This window comes from Podarcis pityusensis, assembly GCF_964106645.2.
Source record: "Podarcis pityusensis genome assembly, chromosome: 1".
Classification (NCBI taxonomy): domain Eukaryota; kingdom Metazoa; phylum Chordata; class Lepidosauria; order Squamata; family Lacertidae; genus Podarcis; species Podarcis pityusensis.
In genome coordinates this window covers 138,034,641-138,046,756 of record NC_138028.1, presented here as the reverse complement: position 1 = coordinate 138,046,756, position 12,116 = coordinate 138,034,641, and the positions used below count along the sequence as shown (strand labels likewise).

General features: G+C 43.6%; 1 protein-coding gene across 5 annotated transcripts in view; it reads right to left on the bottom strand.

Moving 5' to 3' along the window:
• Nucleotides 1-12,116, bottom strand: part of ERBB4 (erb-b2 receptor tyrosine kinase 4) — an 836,864-nt gene that overhangs the window by 123,284 nt on the left and 701,464 nt on the right. For all 5 annotated transcript variants that reach the window (XM_081015663.1, XM_081015662.1, XM_081015664.1 and 2 more), the window contains one exon: nucleotides 10,538-10,723. In XM_081015663.1, the coding sequence (XP_080871789.1) occupies nucleotides 10,538-10,723 (186 nt within the window). The remainder of the gene's footprint in view (nucleotides 1-10,537; nucleotides 10,724-12,116) is intronic.

Below are 12,116 nucleotides of genomic sequence, written 5' to 3'. Positions count from 1 at the left end.
ATACAATTAGCCTTGTCATGGCAAGGAGCTTTGGGAATAGAGACATCTTGAAGTTTAAAATGTGGACAGCTGATAGATGACAGTCATTAAACTCATCCTTTGTTCACTCCCTGATAGGCTTCTCAGAGAGCTATAAGCCAGGACTCCTTAATGAAAAATAAAGACCTTGAACCACAGCTACATCCCTTCACCTCCTCCCAACCTTTCCGCTCACCCCTGCTTCCTCCCTCTGCACACACAGTCTGTCCATCTTTCACTCCTGGCTGCTTCAAAATAACGAAAGCTGCTCCTAACTAGCACGTTTATCAATCAAATGCTGCCAAGGAGAATAAAAAGGAAAATGCTGCTCTCTAACAATGCGGCCAAATGGTCCTAATCTTAGAGCCATTTTGACCGTGGAGGCTTGCTCTCTCTCTCTCGGCTTATAATCAAGGTTGTTGCAGGAAATGTACTAGTGTTTCCTCAACTGGATTTTTTTAATGTGTGGAAATCTGCTTGGAGCCCAAGCAATTTTCTATCAGATGAGAATCCTGATCTCAGCTTTATTTTGTGCACAAAGGTGTATTAGCCTAACTGCAATGGGGAAAGTAGTTTTCAGCCACTGAAGCTGGCCAAAGATGACTAGTTATTTCTCCATGGGACTTAGCCCATAGGAGGATAATTTGCATTATTTTTGCCATACTCTCCATGTGGTCCATAAGGCTCACGATATGGCATGGATTCAGTGGGTGGCATTGCAACCCATCTTTCCCTATCAGCTTCCAGGACAAGAGAAAGGAGCAAGAGTTCATCTTGGTGCTGGGCTAGAAAGAACAAACTGTTCTTCTTTCCTATCCCTTGAAACCGACCAAGGAATGAAGAGTGAAATTGGGAATGATCTCCACCCACAGAAAATAAAATAAAAGCTAGGGATGATACCTAGATTCTTTAAGGAAGGGCACTTGGACCTTGTTGAAGCGGTTGCTCAAAAAATTCTGAAATGTGATTGTTAGTTTCATGATCGTGGGAGGTATGGAAAGAGATCTCTGCACAATTGCATTCTGAGTATTTACCCAGTAAATATATATAGAGAGAAAGAGAAAGCTCTGAGTTGCAAATGTACAACTTCTCTTTTTCCCTGAAGGAGGAAAAACCCTATGGGAGGCAGGCAACATCAGAGCCTGACTTTCTTTCCTGAGAAAATCTGATTCTGCCCATTTTCCTGGCTAACATTCTCTTTATTGTACTTTCTAGCCTCCCTCTCGATTGACGCTATGCTTTGCCTTGGTTAATGTAATTTTAGAATTCTTTTATATTCACAAGATGTTAAAAGGATCTCCCCCAGGATCTGATTTTCCTTCCCTGACATTCGAGTGTATCAAACTGCTTATTACCTTGGCTTATTATTATTATTGGAAAGTAACACTTATGGAATTATTTGAATGTAAAATGTGATAAGCAGACTTGACAGCCACCCAAGAAAGAAACAAATGGAAATACAGTTTAGACTGTAATTCACTATGGTGCTGCTAAGAGCACCTGCCATGCCCTAAGAAATGGTAAATGAGTTATAGCTGAATTCACATGACCAGCTTCTGTATTCAGTCACTGTAATATCAAGTGAAGCTTTGCATCTGTGAAACAGGCATCCCCATCAAGCATCAGAAACACACCCTTCTTATCACCTGATATCATTCACAAAAAGTAAACTTTTAAAGGAGGCGCTCCACACCTTCAGCAACTTGTTGCATACAGTGGTGCCTCGCAAGACAAAATTAATTCGTTCTGCGAGTTTTTTCGTCTTGCGAATTTTTCGTCTTGCGAAGCACGGTTTCCCATAGGAATGCATTGAACGGTTTTAAGAAGAAGGACGTTTTTGTTTTTCGTATTGCGAAGCATGCCCATAGGGAAATTCGTCTTGCGAAGCAACTCAAAATACGAAAAACTCTTTTGTCTTGCGAGTTTTTCGTCTTGCGAGGCATTCGTCTTGCGAGGTACCACTGTACATGGCATGTGTGCCTCTTATCTTCTTCCTAGATGGCAGAGTCCATGTCCTTACAACCTAACAAATACCGAAAACCATGCAAATTTTAATCAATGTGAAGAGCGTATGCAGGGATAATAATAATTTAATAATAATTTATTATTTATACCCCGCCCATCTGGCTGGGTTTCCCCAGGCACTCTGGGCAGCTTCCAACAAAACACTAAAATACAATAACCTATTAATCATAGAATCATAGAATTATAGAATCATAGAATCATAGAGTTGGAAGAGACCACAATGGCCATCGAGTCCAACCCCCTGCCAAGCAGGAAACACCATCAGAGCACTCCTGACATATGGTTGTCAAGCCTCTGCTTAAAGACCTCCAAAGAAGGAGACTCCACCACACTCCTTGGCAGCAAATTCCACTGTCAAACAGCTCTTACTGTCAGGAAGTTCTTCCTAATGTTTAGGTGGAATCTTCTTTCTTGTAGTTTGGATCCATTGCTCCGTGTCCGCTTCTCTGGAGCAGCAGAAAACAACCTTTCTCCCTCCTCTATGTGACATCCTTTTATATATTTGAACATGGCTATCATATCACCCCTTAACCTCCTCTTCTCCAGGCTAAACATGCCCAGCTCCCTTAGCCGTTCCTCATAAGGCATCATTTCCAGGCCTGTGACCATTTTGGTTGCCCTCCTCTGGACACGTTCCAGTTTGTCAGTGTCCTTCTTGAACTGTGGTGCCCAGAACTGGACACAGTACTCCAGGTGTGGTCTGACCAGAGCAGAATACAGTGGCACTATTACTTCCCTTGATCTAGATGCTATACTCCTATTGATGCAGCCCAGAATTGCATTGGCTTTTTTAGCTGCTGCGTCACACTGTTGGCTCATGTCAAGTTTGTGGTCAACCAAGACTCCTAGATCCTTTTCACATGTACTGCTCTCAAGCCAGGTGTCCCCCATCTTGGATTTGTGCCTCTCATTTTTTTTGCCCAAGTGCAATACTTTACATTTCTCCCTGTTAAAATTCATCTTGTTTGTTTTGGCCCAGTTCTCTAATCTGTCAAGGTCGTTTTGAAGTGTGATCCTGTCCTCAGGGGTGTTAGCCACCCCTCCCAGTTTGGTGTCATCTGCAAATTTGATCAGGATGCCCTTGAGTCCATCATCCAAGTCGTTGATAAAGATGTTGAATAAGACCGGGCCCAAGACAGAACCCTGTGGCACCCCACTAGTCACTCTTCTCCAGGATGAAGAGGAACCATTGATGAGCACCCTTTGGGTTCGGTCAGTCAGCCAGTTACAAATCCACTGAGTGGTAGCATAGTCAAGACCGCATTTTACCAGCTTCTTTACAAGAATATCATGGGGCACCTTGTCAAGTGCCTTGCTGAAATCAAGGTAGGCTACATCCACTGCGTTCCCTTCATCTACCAGGCTTGTAATTCTGTCAAAAAACGAGATCAGGTTAGTCTGACATGACTTATTTTTCAGAAATCCATGCTGACTGTTGGTGATCACAGCATTCCTTTCTAGGTGCTCACAGACTGTTTGCTTAATGATCTGCTCCAGAATCTTCCCTGGTATTGATGTCAGACTGACTGGGCGGTAATTATTTGGGTCCTCTCTTTTCCCCTTTTTGAAAATAGGGACAACATTTGCCCTCCTCCAGTCTGCCGGGACTTCGCCTGTTCTCCAGGAATTCTCAAAGATGACTGCCAGTGGTTCTGAGATCACATCTGCCAGTTCTTAAACATTAAAAGCTTCCCTAGGGCTGCCTTCAGATGTCTTCTAAAAGTTTGGTAATTATTTTTCTCTTTGACATCTGGTGGGAGGGTGTTCCACAGGGTGGGCGCCACTACCGAGAAGGCCTTCTGCCTGGTTCCCTGTAACTTGGCTTCTCGCAGTGAGGGAACCGCCAGAAGGCCCTCAGCGCTGGACCTCAGCGTCCGGGAAGAACAATGGAGGTGGAGACACTCCTTCAGGTATACTGGACCAAGGCCGTTTAGGGCTTTAAAGGTCAGCACCAACACTTTGAATTGCGCTCGGAAACGTACTGGGAGCCAGTGTAGGTCTTTCAAGACTGGTGTTATATTGTCTCGGCGGCCGCTCCCAGTCACCAGTCTAGCTGCCGCATTCTGGATTAGTTGTAGTTTCTGGGTCACCTTCAAAGGTAGCCCCACGTAGAGCGCATTGCAGTAGTCCAAGCGGGAGATAACCAGAGCATGCACCACTCTGCTGAGGCAGTCCGCAGGCAGATAGGGTCTCAGCCTACTTACCAGATGGAGCTGGTAAACAGCTGCCCTGGACACACATTTGACCTGTGCCTCCATGGACAGCTGTGAGTCCAAAATGACTCCCAGGCTGCACACCTGGTCCTTCAGGGGCACAGTTACCCCATTCAGGACCAGGGAATCCTCCACACCTGCCCACCTCCTGTCCCCCAAAAACAGTACTTCTGTCTTGTCAGGATTCAACCTCAATAGCCCTGGTTAACTCCACATTCCAGCGGGCCACCAGGGAATCAGCTGAAAGGCCATCAACTTGGGATAAAACATCCCCTGGAAACCATTTGGATCCATTAAGTGGCGGGGGCGGACCATCCGAATTGGTCCCGCCTCCCTGCAGAGGGGAAGGGTTGTGAAGAAGCCCAGTTGCACCAGGAAGTGATCTGACCATGGCACTTCTTTCGTTTCGCTTTTACCTAGTGTCAGATCACCAACATCCATAGAGGTGAACACCAGGTCCAAGGCATGTCCGCGGCTATGGGTTAGGCCAGACTTATTGGGATTTAATTCTAAATAGATATGCATTGAATTGCACTGTAATACTGTAACTCCTTGCTTAAATGCTGCCTGGAGAACTTTAGGGTTTGATGTACAGTAGCATGGAGGAGAATGTCATGAGGAGAATCCCAAACTATCTCAGCCCCAATGCCAACACAAGAGATTGCGCAAGTGAAAACCCGGCCACTTAACTCAATAGCAAGCCCATGCTGTCTATTCTACCACATGAGCACCAGTAAATAAATCTGAGATGAGAAGCCTGTGGCCTGCCAGATATTACTGCACGACAACTCCAATCTCCCCACCCACTGGCCATGCTGGCTGGAGTGGGTGGGGGCTGACAACGGCTGCAGTCTAAAACATCTGTAAGGACACAGCTTCCCAACTTTAAAAAAAAAACAGACCCCATCCTACCATGAACCTAAGGGGCAAGTATGCTTTTGAAATATTAGACAAGCCTTTCTCTTCATTTTTCACTAAGTCACTCAAATTTGCCAAATCAATCTCAAGAGAAAACTCAGTTGCTTCTCTGACAGAATATCTGCTGCAAAGAGCAAAATGAATTGAAAATACCCCTTAAAGCCTAAAATATAGACCATAGATGCATGAGAAAGGCCGCTGAGATTTCAGTCCTGAGTGGATAATGCTTAGAAACACGAACCAATCGCCAAACTTCAAAGGACATCACCAGAGGCTATTGGCCCCGGCAAGCCGACCGAGGGCCTCTGCAGGTTTTGCAACTCTTTATGCAAAAATCAAGACAGCTTGAAATGAACATCCATGCATAATGAGATCTTCTGAACCAGCAGGCGTAATAAAAAACACTGCAGAAAATATAACAAAGACCGACCCAGTGGGGTGACGCCCAGTGCAGCGCAGCCAACCTCATTAAGATAAACCATTCAATAAACAACATCCACCACTCAGCTAAAGGTAGCCTTTCCTCTTCCTCCCCTTCCATTTTCAGCCTTGATACAGAAAACTGTTGCAGAAGTGGATACAGAAAAAGATGCCGTTATTAAAAGGCAAGGGACGCGGGTGGCGCTGTGGGTTAAACCACAGAGCCTAGGGCTTGCCAATCAGAAGGTTGGCGGTTCGAATCCCTGCGATGGGGTGAGCTCCCGTTGTTCGGTCCCAGCTCCTGCCAACCTAGCAGTTCGAAAGCACATCAAAGTGCAAGTAGATAAATAGGTACCGCTCTGGCGGGAAGGTAAACAGCGTTTCTGTGCACTGATCTGGCTTGCCAGAAGCGGCTTAGTCATGCTGGCCACATGACCCGGAAGCTGTATGCCTGCTCCCTCGGCCAGTAAAGCGAGATGAGCACCGCAACCCCAGAGTCATCCGCGGCAGGACCTAATGGTCAGGGGTCCCTTTACTCTTTACCTTTATTAAAAGGCAAAAATCCAAAACTGCCTCTGGCCACACAAATAAGTGTCTGAGGAGGTCTCTGAATGTTCCTTGGCTCCTATCAGACCCCTGAATGTGCTCTGGGTAGCTTTCTAGGCAAGCACAATAAATCTTTCCAAACTGCTTTAGGAAATATAAAGCCAAGAATAAATCTTGTGCGTTGTGGCAAAGGAAGTACCTAACTACATATTCTAAAGGTACTCTTTTCTTTTCATTTCCCCCATAAGACTCCGGATTAGAGAAAAGCTGGGTTCTCCTAAGATTTAAACAGAGCTAAGCTGAATTGTCATGACTTTTGATCATCATGTCAAAATTTAAGGGTTAGACGACACAGCTGGTTTCCTTGGGCACTGTAGCAAATTGCATGAAAACTGACAGTATGGGGTTCCCTTGTATGCTTAGAACTGTATGCAGGAGAGCATGGAATGTGTCATCCAGCCCACTCTGCCTGAACCCCCTCCTTCCCACAACATGTGACTTTTGAAGTTACAGCCTTCCATCCCCATGTGTTCTGCCTGCACTATTTGAAACTCCAATAAAGCAAGGGGAGCTGATGTGAATACAACAGGCTCTCATTGTCAGAAGTTACTCCTCGTGTGTAATCACGTACGGGAAGCCAATGTCTAAAAAGGGCTAACCATAGCTCAGAGATGTGCCAGGGCTGTCATGGGTTTGGTGTTTTTTTTTAAAAAAAAGACTGCACAGTTTTCTCTTTTCTAATCCACCTCAATGCATCCTTGTGAGGTCAGACTGAATCTGCCCCATTCTGTGGCATCAGTTTGGATGACATAGATCCCTGCAGACACTTTCTACTCCCTGCCTACTATAATCTGAAGCAGAAATGGCAAGTAAAGGGGCCAAACTTCTCCTGGTTGGTCACATGTCTGAGAGCACCCCGATAAAAGCGAAAACACAAATAAACCACCATCACCACACAGGAAAAACTGGTGTAACAAGGACAAGTCGAAATCCCTGGCATCTTTTTAAGTTTTGTGTGCAGAGAGTTTGTTTTATATGGAAATGCTCAATTATGCAATCCCACTCCTGAAATTTGGGGTTAAACAGTTGAAAAACTGTTCTTACCAATTCTTTTATTATTTGCACAGAGCTGGGTTAATATGAAAATTTTGGAGATAAAGTAACTACTTGTTCTACAGTAAGAAGTAGGTGTTTCTTTCTGTTTGTTTTTTTAAAGCAGAAGATATGAGTCAGCTGCTTTACTCTGTCACAGTTGTGCACAGATGATGTGTGTTGTTTTGCTGCACTTCTTTCTTGCCAAATATTTTTCTCTCTTTTAACATATATTGGTGTGTGTGTTTTTTAAAGGAATGGAGGAGCTGTGGCTTTCTATGGCGCAAGTCTTCAATTCCCATCAGTCCCAGCAATCATGGCCAGTGGGCAGGGAAGATGGGAGTGGCAGTCCAGCAACATCTAGAGGTTCCTCATCCCTCTGCTGTTACTCCCCAAGGACACACAGGCATCTTCAGTCACAGGCAGCCTGTGGTCCCCACTTTTACAGATTTGCCACCTGCATTGTGCAAGCTTGATAGTGCTTTCGAAAACAGTCAGACTATGCAATATCGAAACATGAAGACTTTGAAGTGGGGACCTGTAAGGCTCCATAATAAGAAACCGCATGACTCCCCCTTTGCTATCACAGTTACAATACCAATGCAATCACAATGGAATGATCTGCCATCTTCTTGTGATATATTTGAACCAGGGGTGCCAGCTCCTCTGATGGAAGCACTCCCCCCCCTGGAATTTTTAAGGAGGGGATTGAACCCCCTCAATATCCAGTGGCAACACTATGTCATTGCATGGCGTCCTGTGTAGGACGTCCTGGCATCGTGTGGGACGTCAGGGCATCACACACAAAGTCATGCACAACGTCAGGGCGTTGCGCGTGACACGTGACTTTGTTTCCCTCAATCGTGGCCACCAGCCGGTGCCAATGATTTGAACCACAAATTCTAGGGGACTGGGAACATCTGCCCGACCCTTGCAGGCTCATAGTTCTCACTTCCAGAAAGGCAAGTGGGGAAACATGCAATGGACACATACATGCCATCAAACTTCTAGGGAGAAACTGACCTTAGCATGTTACTAATCGAACAACACAGTTCTATGCATGCCTACTTGGAAGTAAGCACTACAGTTAGTGTACATACAAGAATTACTGAATTCCGTAAGGGGCCTTTTTCCTAGTCTCCTTTGCCCAAGTATCAAGGAAAACAGATCTGCTGCTGCAAATACATTTCATTTCTGAAGAGATGAAACTGATGAGCTTTATTCTATAATAACACAAGGTCAAAGTAATGTTAACCTTAGACCATGGTGATACAGAAAAAGATAGCTTAATTAAACTTTGCTGTTCCACCTCAAAAAAAATAAATTACCTTTTCCTTACAATAACCCTCCCCCTCTTTCCCTTAATGGTTCACATCAATTAATCCTACAATTTAGTCTTTAAAGAACAGCTTTCAAGTATGGCCTTTCAAGTATGTCAGTGCTAAACTATTAGTAAAATTCTTTCTCACTTTTCCTTAGCATCATTTCTTTAAAGACTTAATTTTAAATTTACTCATTTGGGAAACTAAGGCTGCAATGCTGGGAATAAGCCCAACTGAATTAAATAGGACTATTTCTGAGAATACATAGTTAGAGTCACCCTGTAATTCTGTACCCACTTGCTTAGAAGTAAGCCGAACTATGAAGACCTTCCCCTGAGCTGCCACATCATTTCCCTCAGCTACTAGCAGTACAACCGGGTGAGCGTCCTCAGGTTTAATGTGGCAGATTCCCAGATACGTGTGCAGAGATTGCAGCTGAAATTCACCGATGGTAAGAGGGATCCTGATATGATCTGATATTATAGCACAATCAACAAATTAATCAGGCTACAGATTTATATTTTATGTTTCTTTGGTCGCAATAACATCTGTAGGAATAAGAAACTAGTAGTGAAAAACGTTTGCATATTATCCCCAATTAATTGTTAGGGGAATTTCTTGTGGGTGTTTCACATCCAAGTTCCATTTTACTTTGTTTTACTTTCCTTCAGTGTCCCAGTTCTAATGTTTGCATCTTCCCTTTACAAAAACACTTTTTTCCCTATGAATTGGGAGGGTAGTTGTCCCTTCTCCTATTCCATCCCCAACGCTTCCTGATGAACTCAGTGTAACTTGTCAGGGTGGATGGGTGCCTGCGGAGCTTTGAGGCAGCATCACGAAGTAGCCTGTGATGAAACTGCCACTCTAGCAAATTAAAACACATGGGTTCATGGTATTCCATGAAGAATAGGTGCATGTCTAGAAGAAGGAAGGTCTAGACACTGGCCAGGAGGAAGGATGTGTGCGAGACCTAGCCAGGCCAAGCCATGTATTAAGGACTTCCAAAGCACCTGACATCCACTTCCCAGTCCACTGATCCAGTAAGGCAACAAAAGCAGGAGTTGCAATGGTTCCTGAAGAGCTATCATACATCCCTAGTGGGCTGGTCTAGGCCAACTGTGTTAAAAGTTTTGATGTCTTTAATGATGTGCCACGTTTTAAGGGAAGGAAGTGCCCAGGAAATGGAGAGTGACAGATCACACGCAGAATGTGGTATGTGGCCTGTGCCACCCCCTCAAATGGTTCCCCTTCACAGACTGCAAGAAAAAACCACCAGGATCAATGTTTCACATTTCATCCATTCAAATATTGATAAGAAAAGGTGGAAACAAGAAATATTTCAGTCCAAGAAATAGGAAAGAGCAAACACAATCTCCAAACTTTGTTTTTCTACATAGTTTCTGCAGGGAAACATGCAATGATATGGTGGAAGGGACTGATATTTGTTTTCGTTTTTATCTTGGTTATTTGAGAAAACAAAGACTGAATTATTGCAGCAAATTATTTACTCTGGTTCCTTTTCTCAAATCCCACAAGATATTTACCTACCTCAATTTGTTGCAGGTATGTGAGATCCAGTTCTCCAAAACTTGACTCTCGCTTTACATCATCAGCTTGATTGTCTTCTTCATTTAATTACATTTTATTTATCAATTTCAGAAAGTGATTTCTTCTCATATATCAGATTTGTTTTAGAGAAATAAGTGTATCAATAATGAAAAATGCATGAGATCTAAAGCTTGACCCAGTGGAAAAATCTTCAATATATACTTCCCAAGACTTCCCAAGGAAGCAAAAATCCACAGAGCCGGCTTTCTCCCTCCCAAACCCAATCACAACAAAACATATTCCATAAATTAATAGAATGCAAAATTTATTTTTGCACACCAGAGATATGGAGCCTAAGCAAACATCTCAAGCGGGGAATCTCAAAAGGTTTGAGATCTCAAGGAAAAAGCAGCAGCTGATTCTGTAAGAGCTTACCTTGGCTATCTGGACACACCAGTTCAGCAGCAGCTGGGAGCCAATGTTATCCTTGTGTTCATGAACGTAGTCCAATAAGCAGCCGTGGGGCATCAGCTGAGTAACTAGCTGGATGGTTGGGCTCAAGCAGACTCCTAGTAGCCGTACCAGATGTGGATGATCCATGCTTGCCATTATAAGAGCTTCCTGCAATAAAAAGCCATATATTTAAAAGAGCCACTTAATACCACACTTCCGTGCCCAACTGAAGCTACTTGGGCTGGTCCCGCTATGTAGCACTGTGAGTGGGAGACAGGTGAAGGCAGGAATTGGTGTCTAAATGATGTTCCTGGTATCGATGGGGAAAGGTTGCAAACTGGGCTTCATTTCAGCAGTAAAATGTTTTGAGCTGGCAATGACAGCAACTTTGGCTACACTTATTAGGATGTCCACCATTTGCATTGCAAGCTGTGACTCCTTTCATAGGTACATCTGTGTACATCTTTGAATCTGGATTTACTAAACACATCATTTCAATGAATGCATCATTGCGCCATGGAGCAGGGACAGTGAAAAGCAAAAAAGGCAAAGAGGTTTCCTTTGAAAAAAGAAAAAGAAAAGCAGGAAGCTACTTTCTCTGTGTTCTCTTTCAAAATACATGCATTTCTGATAAGTTTTTTAAAAATAACCACAGTGCTTCCACATGTGGTGGTAAAAAATATCAAATGATCTTGCTGTTAGTAGCATGAAACCATCACGCCCAGTCCCCCAAAAGGGGTAGAAGGGTAGAGGGAAGCGGGGTGGGGGAATTATATAGGAGGGGAAGGAGGCTGGGTTTGTATTTGAGAAAATTGCTCATCAGAGCACAAAGAGCATTTGAAACCAAATTGCAGTGTATTTGCATAATGGTTCTTTTTTTCAAAAAAAGAAAGAAAGAAAAGATGAACAAGACATTAATTGTAGGGTGTGTGTATAATGAAAATAACAGATGGTTTAACCTTTTCTTTACTTCTGATATTTTTGAAATTATGTCAACTCATGTTTTTCAGGGCGGGCGTAAGGACTCAGTGTAACTCATGGCAGGTTTGGGCCAGCAAGGGAGCAGAGGCAGGAAGAGCAGTTCCATTTAAACCATTTGTTCCATGTTAAAATTAATACACGAGTCTGTTGCACGGGGTCACCGAGATGCAATGTTAGTCGCTTTTCGACTGACACCAGAAAATAGCACTGAAGGCCGGCAGAATAAATACATGTTGACAGGTACATTATCCCTTTTCGAGAAACAAAATAACTCTCTGGTTTATGCCCCCTCTTCCTCCCCATAAAGTTTTCTCTTTCTTTTCGGCAAAGAAGCAAGCGTTTCTATTTTAAACTGTGGCATTTTTCTTCATGTTGCCTGAATGGGATATGGATTCATTGTTTTTGCACACCAAAAATCAGTGGCAGGGGTGGGAAAATGGGAGAGACAAAAATATGTTGATAGACATATTAACTTCAGTGCATGATCTCCTGCTCATCTGCTATTTAATGCTCTATTTGAGATATGGAAAAAGCCATTTATAATGAATAACCAAACTGAGATGTGTTAGAATGTATTTAT